The 14,504-nt window shown below is 39.0% G+C and overlaps 1 protein-coding gene across 1 annotated transcript in view; it reads left to right on the top strand.

The window, feature by feature from the left end:
* Positions 1 to 3,302: 3,302 nt before the first annotated feature.
* The window catches only part of PLCB1 (phospholipase C, beta 1 (phosphoinositide-specific)), a gene marked incomplete at both ends in the record, with an annotated part of 70,781 nt that continues 59,579 nt past the window's right edge, over positions 3,303 to 14,504 (top strand). Inside the window, 4 exons of the mRNA XM_010074494.1 lie at positions 3,303 to 3,443; positions 9,561 to 9,640; positions 13,394 to 13,447; positions 13,803 to 13,878. Coding sequence (XP_010072796.1) covers positions 3,303 to 3,443; positions 9,561 to 9,640; positions 13,394 to 13,447; positions 13,803 to 13,878 — 351 coding nt within the window. The remainder of the gene's footprint in view (positions 3,444 to 9,560; positions 9,641 to 13,393; positions 13,448 to 13,802; positions 13,879 to 14,504) is intronic.

Here is a 14,504-nt window from a genome sequence, read left to right on the forward strand (position 1 = left end):
TTTTTTTTTAATGTTTCTGGCTCATTTTTTCTGTTTTCTTTTTCTGTTTCAGATTGATTTAAGGTATTTTTTCCTTTTGACAGTTTTGTCAAGGCAGCAGAACCAAATAGAGAGGCCTTTTTACCAAATCGGAGATAGTCCTCTGGCCGACTCTGGTCTCAATTTGACATGGTTAATCTTATTTTTAATGGATTCTCAAGCTGTTTGTGCTGCCAATACCATCCTTGTCACCTCCTCTGTATTTGCCTGCTCACATTTGCATGTCCCTCTGGGAATCTGTCAGCCCCTTAACTGCAGATGTGTCCTTTCCAAAACTCTGGCTTTCCTGACCTGGTTTCAGGGGAAGTCTTCAGGCAGCTCCAGTCTTTGAGCTGAAGCTCTAGCTAGACTTAGTGGAAGGGAAAAAGCAAGTTGACACCTAGACCTTCTGAGTAAAAAAGGCAAAGGGATGTCTGATGTCAGAAAACATCAAAGAGGGCTTAAATGATTGCGCTACAAAGGGAACTTTGATGAGTTAGGTGGGTATTGTCAAACCGATGTTTACTGAGCATCCCATGGACATGTTGTCTGACATAATAGAGCTTCAGTAGCTCAGGTGTTTAAAAAAATCACTATACTCAATATTCAATAGATATAATTCTTCTGAATGTCTCTCAAAGAGCTCAATATGTTCATAGGAAGGCCTCAGTTTAGCGAAGAGCTTATGGTGAATACCAATCTGTCTGCTTGTGAGCCAGTATATCAAATACAGCTCCAAACAGCAGCAGACTTTCAGTTTTGTTCCTCAAAATGAAATTACCAAAATCAAAATAATCCAATTTACATAAAATAAGCTACATTTGGTCTTGCTGCTTGGATTTGTGTTTGGTTTTTTTTCCCATGTGCTTTCCTATCGTCTCTGCAGGAAAACATACTGACATTTTAAAAAGGTCTTTGAATCATAGAGCTTCGATAGTCTTCAAGATTTTAATAAAGGGTATTTTGCTCGCCTCAGTAGTGTTTGCAGCAATGTGTGGTAATAAGGGAGCAGAGGTGTTCGTGAGAAATATGAAGAGCTGACAGGGTGCTTTGGTATCTAACTTTGAGAACTTCAGATCTGAGGACCAAAGAGGTGACCTAGATAATCAGCTAACAGCTAAGTTGTCACTGACAAGTGGAAATGCAGGTGTCCGTGGCAGGGGTCAAAAAGGACGTGAATACTGTTAGTTTCAAAATTATTCTCTTTCACTGAACTTATTATAAAAATGCGTATTTTTTGTCTGTGGAGCACACTGCAGGTGACACTGAGATAGCCCAGGATACGCAGTGTATGTCTTTTATTAGTAGATGCAAAGTGGTGGCAGATAATGTTTTGCTCTAAGTGACTGTATGCTTCAAACTTTGTTGCACAACTCTTAAACAGAATAGAAGAAGTCAACATTTTATTAATTCAAATGGGAGAGAGTAAGAAGCAGATGAGTTCTCATCTCCCAGAGAAATTAAACAAAGCTTCGTAACATTCAGCCTGTTTAAAAAAAAAAAAAAAAAAAAAAAAAAAAAAAAAGAGAGAGAAATACACCACACCATCACCAGCTTAGCATCATTAGGGCATTTCCCTAGCTTTTCTCCTAGATGGAAATTAACACAATTTATTTGTCTTTCTCCTTTAAATTCCCATCTCTGGAATGCAACTACTATTTTTATATCCCTCTTCTGTTTTTCTCTTATGTGAAAGCCTGCAATTAACTTGTTTACCCGTGAAATCTTTGTTTCAGAGCACAATTATATTCCTTCTTTACAGAGCCCTCAAATAGGATTATTCTGTCTGTCTTCCTGCAACACTTGCCATCATACCCAGTATTTAATGAGACTCAGCATTTTATGCTAGATAGCCTTGTAGTTTATTTCCAGCTAATACGCCATACTTCAAAATGCTCTCCTAAACCTTCTGAAGTGTTTGGTGAACATATGCATAACTCCGTTGCCTACAAGCAGATACGATCGCATTCAGGAGGTGCCCTTGCAACTGAGGTCTTGTTGGTATAGGATTTCCTGTGAGATCCATGACAAATGGCCCTTTTCACCATCTTAAGCTTATCATCCTGTTACACTAAATTTAATTTGTATCAGTTGGTGGAGATTTAGATTCTTATTCAAAAGTTATTAGCTATTAAAAGTACTATAAGCACTAAACGTGTAGACAGTGGGGGGAAAAAGGTTCATGTGAGAGTGAAATGTAGACTGCAGTATATATTTGTGTCAGTTTTAAAATTATTTGATCTCTACGCAGAATCTATCATCCCATAGTGATACTATTTGCTGGCCATTTTTTAGTATTTGTACCAGATTAAAAAATTTAGTATTTAGGCAACCTGAGCTTTCAGATGATACTGGCCCTGTTCAAAGGATTGAATTCAGTCATGCAGGGCTTCTTTTCATCTGTCTTCGCCTTTATAAACTTCATCTTGAGCCAAGGACCAAGCAGCTTTCTTAGTTTGAAAAACACTGTATGCATTTCTTGGAAATGCTGCAGCCTTATAGGAACTAGTAGAGTTACAAAGTAGCCTGAAATTTTTTTCTCACATGCTTTTGCTGCCAATGAAGCTGAGGTTCAGGCTATTATTAGCTGATAGAAATCTTTGAATATACTTTTTCTTCACAGAAATGTTATGTAGTCATTTCTAAATTGGGCATAAACCTGAAAAAAAGACTAAAAACTAAATCTAAATGGAATATATCTGACAACTTAAGTAATACATGGTCTTTTAGACATGAAGAAGAAAGAGGAGGGCATCACCATTAAACATTATTCATTTCATAGTGTTTAAGACAGTTAATTCCAATCTTCTCAATTCCTTAGGCAAAACTAAGTTCTCATTTTGAGCATTGTCTAAAATTTATTGAAATTATAGAGAATCTCTCTGCTGAGGCCAGTAGCCTTTGGACAGATTGTTTTATTTTGACAAGCAAAACAGTTTATGGATGCTTAACTTCTGAGGCAAAGTAACAGAGAATAGGAGTGTGCAGCCATCAACTGAACAGCTTTGAGTCTGTACTGTACCAATGCAGAGCTCAAAGGCTTTGAAGGATTTATAGTAGTGATTTTCTTTTTGTTCTATTTATTCTATTCTAGTTATTCTTATTTAATAACTTTAAATATTTTAATGAATAATTAACTGGAACAGAACTTAGTGTCATCATACTCAAAATGTTCAAAATAACACAAGTTTTCAAAATTGAAGTATTTGCAAAAATATTAACCTCTTTTAGTATAAAGTATTTGCAAAAGATTTTTAACTAGTTTGTAATATATTTACTTGCAGGATCCAAAGCTGCGCGAACTGTTGGATGCTGGGAACCTAGGAGCTCGACTGGAAAATCGAATGATAACTGTTGTCTATGGCCCAGACCTGGTCAATATATCGTACTTGAACTTGGTGGCATTCCAAGAAGATATAGCAAAGGTAATATACATTCATCTGTGTCATATAAAATTAATGTTTTTAAAGTACTGTTTTGTGATATGGATAAATGAGATAAAAATGCAGATTGCTAAGTAATAAACCTCAATTCTGTTATAGAGCTGTACCACTCAGTACCCAAGAAGAAATGTGCAATCATTCTTTTTCAGGGATTTTATTCAGCAAAGTTTCTGCCTCAGATATGCATGCTCATCTGCAGAACATTGCTTGTAAATCGCAAATAAGCAGTGTGAAAATAGTAGTATTTTACTCAGCTGTAAGTAAATGGTTCTCCAAACACATCTCAGTATCTTTCAATAGTTATCACCCTTTTATGCTTGTTCTAAGTGTGTGCGAATTGTGGATTATCTTTGAGAACACAGTTTGTGAATGGCTGACTTTTTAAGGTTGGCCCATACCAGAGTAGTGGGAATCTACAGCTCTACCTTGTATACTCAAGTATGTCAGCAAACACCTTGTTTAACTTACACACATGAACATTTCTGTTCATGTTCAAAGGTCAATTTTAAGCATCGCATTTTGCCTACTGATAGCTCTTGAGAAGAATTGTGTTGTCAACATCATTACCTTGGCAAGTATATTTTCTATGCAGGTACACTATTCCTTAATTTCTGTCCAACACACCATGTATAACACAGCCGTGTGTGTCAAGCAAGTTACAATTGATATTAGTACATGTTTTGGTTTTGTTTTTTTTTCCTTCTTCCAAATTCTGTACAGCTCAATTGTGTTTAATGAAGTGGGGGCTCTTTGCTTTATCTATTCCAAACTGACATTCAAAAGCTACTCCTCTTTCCACTTCCATTCATGTTGATAGATGGATGACAGCCTCCAGATAACTATGCACAGAACACACTTTCATGTGGTTTGCATCCTCGAGTCCACTAGATTGCACTAAAAAGTCTGCAGACTGCTGTTACATAACAACAGTAAGGAGTTACTTTGTTGCCTTTCAGGCAACAAGTATGGTCAGACCAGGTTAGAAAATGTCGTAGGATGAGAGCCCTAAGGTAGGAGGATATTTTTTTTCTTGCCAAGTTTCTGTCTCTGCTAATCTTCATTAACCAATTGGCCACCTTGTCTAAAACACAATTTCCACTGTTTCTATGATATGAAAGAATAGAAACAGAATGAGTTTGTGGTAACCTGTGGACTGCTGAGTGGGAAGTGTTGTCCTCAGACTTGAAAACGCACAGCCATACTCTACAGAGGTGGTTAAGAAATCTGAACCACTGCAAAAGTGAAAGTGATGGAAACAACTCTTCAGGAAAAAAAACAAAACAAAACAAACAAACAAACAAAAAAAACTAAGCATATGGTGGAAAATGAAAAGGTATGTGAAAGCTTTACCAGCAAAAATTGTTAGCCCTTACCAAGGAAGAGGGAAAATTACCCAAATCAGAAGTATATGTGCTTCTTTTTCCACTTTTCAGTCTAGCTCGCAATCAGTGAACCATAATCTATTTGCTGCAACAGTGCAGGAATTGGTGTTTTAGTGCTATTTTCTGTTTGATAATGGAACCGTAAAATACAGTAGATAAAATAATGTTTTAGAAAAGCTTGGCTGCTCTAAATCCTGAGTAACTCTTAGGATCTGAGTAACTAAGAATCTAAGTATTGTTATTTGTGTGTTAGACCAAATAAATTAATATTTTGTCAGTCAGTCACTGTGCCCGGGGATGCCATTTTCAAAGCATTGCAGATTAGCTGTGCTTGCTTTGAGATCAAATTAAATATCCTGATTGTTTCAATGAAAACTGAGCTTTGATCACTGTTGAATGCATGTAAAAATTCTTCCTTTTTAACACATTTTCCAACTTTATGTGAGCCAGACCACAGAATCTGGTCCTGGTCTCCAGGACTCATGTAGTGACTCAGAGAGTCATTATCAATAAGCCATGAGGCACAAATCATCTCTTCAGGGAGCTCTGAGAAGGTGTGTAAATACAAGTTTTCAATGTCACATATGCAAATTTTGGCCCTTCCTCTCTTTGATATTCCAGGGAAAGCAAGTGCCAATGAAAAACTCCCCCACCTTTCTGTTCTCAGGGCATGAATGTTTTTTGGATTAACCATTCATTTGTGATACTTTATTTTTCAAGTTGTGTGACAAGTGTTGATCAGTCCTCCCTTGGAGGAGAAAGGCAAAGTAAACTGTAATGGTCTTAGTGAGGCAGTTAAAAATGTTAAATTTTGGAGCTTTCTTCCTTTGCAGACGGATTTCTATTCTGCTACAAACTCTGTTCGTCACATCCACTGGCCAAGATGTGGGAAGATCATGAAAATGTGGGCCTTGGGCTGTTCAGCTTGCTTTAAGTGAACTAAATACAGAGCTAGAAATGATGCACTGTTTCCTCTAGCAGAAAGTAACTAATGTTTAAAGTACATTAGTGATGAGCTGAAGGGCACTGAGAAACTGTTTTTTTTCAAAGAATGCAGCTTGAAATTCATCAGGTAATGGTCTAATAGGCAGACTGCTAGACACCTCTTGATGATGAAGAGAAGTAGCACTGATACAGCGCTTGCTTATTTTCACATGGGTATGCCTGTCTTGGGGTAGTATTTGTGGGCATCCACAAACATAGCACTGCAGAAGCCAGGATGAAGAAAATAGTTTATGCTCAAACCCTATTCTGAGCAGATACTCTTTTTCTCAGTTCCCAGTGTGAAGAAGTACAACCTGTGAACATCTGTGTCTTCTCTACAGTATTTCCTTCTCTTCCCAAATCTAGTAACTTCGGAAGTGAACATCCTATCTTTCCTGTCTCTTTCCTCTCACTCTCTTTTTTGCCTCTCATGCCAACTCTGTTCTCACCACACTACTCCATCCTGGCCATACAGACTCCTGTCCAGGGCCCAAGGAATTCTATTCCTTCTCAGTTTGATTAGCTTTGGATCAGATCCATCACTAAGAGCTAAATAATTCCTCCATAAGTAAAATGACAATTCATAAGTTGTGCTATATTGTGCTGTCCAGCATACATCTTTATTTTTCCAGCTTCTTAGGCATGTTTAAGAGCTTGATCATATAATAAAATAGTAAGATAAACCAAATAAATTCATGTCCATTTGAGATATTTTTAAAAATAAAATTCATAAGGATGCCCAAAGTGTAGAATTTCAGCAGCTTGCTTTGTTAACCTCCCAGCAAAAACAAATGTGTGAGAAACATTTTCTTCACACGTAGTCGGTTCTGATTTGAAGGAATTGTTTTCAAGGATGTATGCTGTCTTTTCATATGAAAAAAGTCTCATCTCTTTTGTTGAGATAAATGTCTTATGGTATGTATCCTGAAGCATGTAATAGGGGAGAGAAATTACTTCACTGAGCAACAGATTTCCAAATGAACTACTGCTTATACGCTACCTGCCAAAGCACAAAGCAGCTAAATAATTTGTTAGTAAAGTTCACAGGAATGATATAAATATGAATTAGTGTAACATGACGTAGCCAAGAGGAGATTGAGTTCAGGGAGCTCTTATCGTGATGGATGTGACTTGCTTGGAGTTGAATGTTGGAAGGCAGGGTTCTTCCGCTACCGAATGGGATCAGAGGCTTCCAGTCTGCAAACAATTTGTTGGCACTAGTACAGTCCTATTTCAAAGTACCCAGATTTATATTTTCCTTTTGTATTGCATCTGTACAGGAGTCTGCAGCTATTGTGGTGATTCAGAGGCTGTTATAACCTTTCCGTAGTAAGCTGTTTTCTTTCTACACATAAGAGCTTTCTACCCCGCTGAGTGCTCTCGGTGAGTGCTGCCTTCTGGAATCCCTGCTGCTGGTAAAGACAGCTGCAGAGTGCATCACGCATGGAGTTAGGGTATGGGCTTTACTCTGTACCATGCAGCAAATCCAAGGAAACAGAGTCGTTTGGTAGCTAAAGAAGCAAGACGCATCTTGACTCACAGCTTGATGCAAGCCCATCAAAGTCAGTCCAAAGCATCTCCTTTATTTCTTCAGGTCTGTGCTGAGGGCTGTTCTTTTGCCTTCTGCTGAGGACTCAGAGCAGCTACTGGAAAGATGATACAATCTTTGGCATATTTTCTGATCTTGGTTTTTTGGCTGTGGCTCTGTGGCAGCTGGAATGAAGACCCTAAAATGGGAGAGGCAATGAGCAAGTATTGCTTGTGACTTGTTGACTTGGCACATGTATCGTTAGAAATGGTTCAGCCATTTCTAAGGGCAGGTAGCTCTTAGAATATTTGGCAAGAACAATGTGATCGCTTGAAGAGCCAGGAAAAGCTAGCAAAGGAACATGGCAAGACTCTGTATATAAATACTGCTTGTGACAGGCACATAATAACTGAGTTCCCCTTATATTCCTGTTAACAAATGCTTAGATAAAGAGAAGGAAGAGCTGGGGTGTGGGATACTCCTAAAGTGCCCAACTTCTGTTTTCTGCAAAATACTTCAGTTTTAAGCCCAGCAGAATTGGTGAGATCAAAACAATGTCTATCAAGATATGTTAAAAGCCAACATATTTTCGATTTCTAAATAATATTTTATGTTGCCATTAATCTTTGCAGCTGTTAGTGTCACAGGGAGAAGTTTTAACTGCTATTATTAGTGCCTTAAGAAAGCAGTGTTTACAAGATGAGCCTATTTTGAGCCTGGAAAAATGAGCTGCCAAGAAGAAAAAAGGATGCTGCACTTAATACGCTTTCTGTTCCAAGAGTCACAGCAAAGCAGTGGTGTTGCTAATGAACCCAACTCTTTCTCTTGTTCTCACACCCCTGTTTTTTTTTCAAATTGGACCTAAGAATGAAAAGCAAGTAAAGAGAAAAAAAAAAAAAAAGTGGTCACAAGAGGTGGAGGGGAGGCAAACTGTGTCCAGAAGGTCAGTGTCTGAGGGAGGAAGGTTTCTATGCCAGAAATACCCGTCACAGGGAGATGTGTTGTCTCAGCTGCTTAGGGGTGAGGTTGTGGATGGGGTGGACTTAAGGATCTGGTAGCTGAAGGTTATCAAAGGCCCTTATGTCCAGCAGGCGTATAGGTATCTCTACCTCATTGGGAGCAACTGTGTGAGACTAGTTTCAGGAACAAGATCTGATAATTTTAGGAACAAACCTTAGCACACTAAGAAACTCGAAAAAAAATTATAGCTTCTGAACCTCATAAACTGATCACCTAGTCACCTGGAAACTTGAGGCTTTTTAGGTGAAACGAGCTTGTAAGCTCCAAAGTGATGTAGCAATATTCTTTCACTGGAAGTCTTTTACTGGAAGATACTTTATAAGTTTTTTGTAAGAATGAAATCACCTTTTTTTTTTTTTTTTTTTCCCTCAAGAAAAAGAAGAACCAGGGAGAAGGAATACCTTCCAAGGGCTATGCATCCAGGAGGGGGTGTGGTGATGGGAATTTCAGATCTGGACTAATACGAAAACAAACTCAATTTTAGTTTCAAAGAAAACTCAGAAAGCTTCATCAAGTAAAAAAACCCAAAACACATTGTTTTCAAAGGCGTTGTTTATTTTCGTTCTTTTCTTCTAAGTGGATGAAACAAAGCTAATCCAGAACCGCAGTTGTGATAAAAACAGACTGCAATTAAAGACTCTGTAAGAACCAGGTTAGCAAGGAAAAAGGCACTGAAGTTGTCAGTGAAAAGCTGCAGGAGAGACCTGCAAGGGAGAAGAGCATCAGGAGCAGTGAGAGTCTAAGCCTCAGGTTATGATCGTGGATCAGCCTTGCTGGGAACCCAGGAAAGGGTTACGAGAATGGTGGTATAGAGCCTCCTTTTTTAATCCTTAGTGTGTCAACCAGAACAGTGGCCAACACATAGGAAAGTGTATTTTTCTGGAGCATTTATTGCAGATCTTCCAGAAACATGAGTATGTTTTGCATCAGACATTTATCCATGTGATTGGATTTTTTCAATTCAGTGGATAAAGATATCTTTAAAAAAATATTTGTAACAGTCTTCATTTTTTGCAGCGTGAGAAAATCAGGTCGCACAGACAAGGATGGAAACTGTAATTGGAAAAATCGAGTTCAGACTTTAATTAGGTTCTTTTTACTAACGATATAATTTTCAAAAATATTTTGTGTTGTGTAAGTAAACATCTAAACAAAGCCTCATTTAATCCCATTTTCTCTCTTTAGGAATGGTCAGATGAAGTGTTCAGTTTGGCAACAAATTTGTTGGCACAGAACATGTCAAGGGACGCATTTCTGGAAAAAGCGTAAGTGGCCGTAGTATTTAATATTGTGGGTGTTTCTCTTTTCTCTGCGTCATTTTCCTCTTTTCCTGTTAGTCACATTGTCATCTATTGTTTCTGCTTTGATGAGTTGTCACTTTTGTAAACACAGGCTGTCCTTTCTCATGGTTTTAAAAAGCCTGTTACCTAAACATCATTTAAACACAAATCTTGTTAGGGTTCCTCTCACAAACTACTAAGTCATGTCAGAAAAGAATAAAGCAGAATTAAATGTCATCTTCCCATTGTATACCAAAGTAGTAGCTTCATCTGCAGTCTGAAGCTCTCCATTTAAAATGAGGGAGTATTCTGGACTGACTTGCTTCTGCTTTATTTTCCTCTTTTTCTGTTACAAGAAATGCAAAAAGTCCGTTTTCCTCAGCCTAATCTCTCTGGTTTTCATGTGATTCAGAGGGAAGCTGTGAATCGATTCATCTAGAGTGCTTTGCATAGTGCGCAGATTCTGAGTTGTTTTCAACAAAGTACAGAAGCTGTTCGTGAGAACGTTTGGAGTGTAAAAAACACACTTCCGAAAGGCAAGAGAACTAAACCCGAGATTAGTGATTCTCAACTGGATGACAAGTGCACTTGCTGAGGGAGCTTTGCGTAAGTGATAGCATTGAGAACAGCATGGCAAAGCCTACCGGGTGATGATGGTAATGAGCTGGAGTACTTGCTGGCCTTTGGGGGTTCTGAAAGAGAAGATAGACCCTCCTTAGCCTATTAGTTGGCTGTTAAATTCAGCTTTGTGTCTCCCCAAAACACCTTTTAATTTCTGCTCACAGACTGAGGCTGAGCCCAGCCAAGTACCAAGCTGGGGCTTAGGTTCCTAAAACTTTCCTCCATCCAAGAAGCAAGTTTAACCCACCCTTTTCTTGGACTTTCTAAGACCAGGCATGCCTAATTTCATTAGATCCACCCATATTTAGTCAGAAGGTTCCCAACAGCGTAACTTTAATATCATGTATAAGTGCCTGTTCTGGGAGGAGGGGTGTGTGTGTTTCCTTCTCATAGTGTTTGTTGTGGTGCAGCTGAAGTCAACAGAAATTCTTGAAGAAACTTTGAAGGCTGCAGGAACTATAGCTTGGAGTCTGATAATGCTGTGTTGGGACAGCAATGATATATTAAGTAAACAAAGTCCCAAGTGGATGGAAACATTTAACATTTCCTCTTGGCTCCGCATGCTGACAGTGGAGAAAGAACTGTGCTAACCTGAGCAGACCCAGGTGTGAGAGCAAGGGCAGAGATTACTTCCTTCAGCTCCACAGGCTGTAGATGAGTTACGAGAGTGATGTGATATTATTATTTCCATGCCTCCTACTACTCACATCCCCAGGTGGTCAGTGGACTTTGCTGACAGGTCTGTAATGGGGAGCATTGTGACTGTACCTAATGGGTGTTTTGGTGTCAGATTCAAAGGAGGAACATGTTATCATACAGTATAATAGAGCGGTCTTATTTTGAGCCATTTTTCTGTGGTTTTTCAAGCAATATTAATTAAAGATGAAATCACTGGACATATTGTGTACTTTCAGTAGCAGGCAAGCATGGCATTCACTTTTTCCACTAATTAATAAATTATTTGGGAACTGTATGGTTTCCAGGGTCCTCTGCACAGATGACAAATCAGAGTCACTTAAGAAATTTTTTACTTTGAAGATTAAATATTTCCCCATTATAATTATGGTATTAAGCAAAGGGTTGGTTGCAGTCCTATCAGAACCCTTTTGTTGAAATAGTAAAGCAAATTGCATTAGAGCAGAATTAAGGTTTTTTTTTCTTGGTGGCCTTCAGTCCCTTGCAGCATTGGAAGTGCAGTAATCTTGAGCAGCTCTCCTGTGTATTGGTCAGATGAGAAAAATAGGGTTAATTTGGGAGGAGGGGTGGCTAATAAAAACTGCCATTTTGGTTATAAAGTGCTCATTCTCCTGTTTTAACCATGCAGTGTATTTTTGTGTTGGGGTGCAAAAATGGATGGTGGTTGTATCAGCACTGAAATACTGACCAGTGCAGTAGTGAGCAGGGGGTGAGTGACTACTGTGGAAACCTTGGGTCAGCATTAGGTCCAAAGTTTGTCATTCTTGGGGTCAGCACTGCACTGCTGAAATGAGTCAGTGCAGCTGTTACTGATAGGGACTATTTCCTAGCAAGCTTTTTAACAGGAATAACATGCTTGATTTTCTTAGATGGATGGATAATGGCTGCAGGGGAAAAAATAGTCTCATGTGTAACAAAGAATTAGGGATTAAAAAGGTGGCAAGTACTGGTGGGAGCTGACTGTTCTTCAGACACGCATTTTTAGTTTGCTTTAACTGAAGTTCAGAATCCTTCCCCCTCATTTTCTTTTATTTCTAGTTTTCTTGGCTGTAGAGGAAAACATTAGATGAGACCAGAATGTACTCCAAAGTTTTGAAAAATGGAAAGCAAAATAAAGGAAACTTCTTTTACTAACCTCTGTGATTTTTTTTTTCTTTTTAATCTAGCTTGGTGCTGGGAGTTGGGTTAGATGGGATAGTATTTTTCCTTGGTGAAACAGTAGCACAAGAGATTTCAGTTTCTAGAAGATGCCTATGAGGAGACAAGGATTTGTGAAAATGTTCCTATCCTAGTTAGGGACGTTAGCACGTACTTTGTTTTTGAACCAGCTGCTAATAGCATTTTTGGTTGGGAAGAAAAGGAAAATTTATTAGAACCATGCAGTTTCTTTTTCTTTTGGTAGGCCAGTGGGTAAAGTGAAAAAAAGTATTTTAATTTAAAAAAAAAATCCTCTGAAATTCTTAAGTGTTGCCTCATTTTCCACTAGATCATATTACTGCAAAACTAGGTATAGTTTTAATTATATTCAAGTGGAAGAGATGAAGCACTGAAAAAGTTGTGCTCTTTGCTGACTGCTGCTGGTAGACATTATACTAGTTACCAGTAGTCCTCGCATACTGGGAGGATCATCAGATAGCAGCTGTAGGCCCAACTGCTTCTCATTAAAGCCCCTGGATGACTCCTGTTCCAGTAGGCTTTGAATCTGTATGTTGAAAGATTTGGACAAAGAAAGATACATCCTCATCCTGCTGCCTTAATGAGCATGCAGGAGAAGTCACATGTTCTGACATACTGAGATGCTCTAAATACTCCGTTCAAAAGCTGTATAATTACCTAACTGTGAGGTGGTTTCAGCATGTAATTTTTATAGTATTTTATACTGGAAATGTCTTACGCTTGCCCAAGGCTGCTAAATATACTGACAATCTTGCTGGTACAGAGACATTTCTGTTGCCAGCCACTTGACTTCCTTCCAGCTGAGGAGTGACAACATTTAGGGTCACGGATGTGTGATGGGAACAGCTTAGAGAGGCTGGGATGTTGGTACGCAACATCCAGGGATGGTTTCAGCCTCTGGAAGAGGAGGAGTACAGCTGCCTTTCCAGTCAAATTGTGTAGCCTGTGTGTCACAATTCAGTCTGCTGATAGACCAGGAGGGAGCTTGGGGGGATGATAACTTTGTTCATTAATGGTATTTGCAATGTCCTGTTGCAAGTCAGACAGTATTTGACACTACGGGTGCATTACTGTTGATGGAAAAGGTATTTACTGATTAATGGTATCCCAAAGGGTTTTTATATTGGGCAAAAGAGATGAGTGGAACTTGCCACATGATCAGAACAATGGCATTGAGTTATAAAGTTGGTAGAGAGGTACTTGAAAATACTGTCAAAATAAAACAGGATGCTTTTTTCTCCACAGTTACACAAAACTTAAACTGCAGGTGACTCCAGAAGGGCGCATTCCTCTGAAGAAGTAAGTTCGGTTCCCTTTCCTTACCACATACTCTCCTCTGACTTTTTAGTGTGAATATGTGTTTGAAATGTCAGAGACATTTTGTGAGGATAAATATACTCAAATTGAGTATTGCTGGGGTCATATGAAGAGAGCAGTGGTGACTTTTTTTCAAATAACTATCTGCTGTAGTAGGGGTAGAGTTAAACTCATTGTAAGCACCATTAAACTTGCTTGTGTTACTGAGCAGCAAGCCAAATGGAAATTAATAGGTAAAGATGCGATAGACTGGGAAGCGATATTCAGTCTTTAAGCCACATGGTCCATCAAGGAACGTCTTTAAACCAATTTCCTCTGGTTTGTCTTCATTTTGCAGCATATACCGCTTGTTTTCTGCTGACAGAAAACGGGTAGAGACCGCGTTAGAAGCTTGTAACCTTCCATCTTCCAGGGTAAGCATCTCAATTTATTCCTGGGCCTTAGAAACTGTTGCTTGTTCTCGGCATTGTTTACTCTCTGTTGAGTTGAGGACAGTTCGTTCAAGGCTGGTCATGCTGTGCTGGCTTTGCTTCTGGATAGGTCCTCAGCAGCAGGTCTGTCTTTCCCACACAGAAGTTCCTGATACCCATCCGCAAATCTGGGTACCTTTGATTTGAAATTGTGTAGGGACCAGAAATGCCTGGAAAAACTGTGAAAGGATTAAAGGAAAGGGCATGGGGTTGTGTGACCTGTTCTGGAGAAATCCTGCGAGAGTGTTTCATGATTGTTGCACAGTTTTCAAGACATGATTTCAGAGCAGTGCTAGCTTGAGGTGTAGCTAATGGTGTAATCTGTTTCCTTCCCACAACAACAAAAAATATTCTGTGGCTTGCGTTAAGTGACAATTTAAACTCACTGTAATTTATCTAAAAGGTGCAAGGGGTAAATGTTGAAATGCTTAGTGTCAAAGCTGTTAATGCTGCGGGGATGCAGCCATTCTATGCTGCTAATCCAGGAGCTCTGCTCAACCTGCAGAATTTGCAGGATGGTACCTCACCCTGAAGAAGTCTTTTTTCAAGAGCAATGAGCTCAAGCAGGT

Source organism: Pterocles gutturalis, unplaced genomic scaffold, assembly GCF_000699245.1.
Source record: "Pterocles gutturalis isolate BGI_N339 unplaced genomic scaffold, ASM69924v1 scaffold22967, whole genome shotgun sequence".
NCBI lineage: Eukaryota > Metazoa > Chordata > Aves > Pterocliformes > Pteroclidae > Pterocles > Pterocles gutturalis.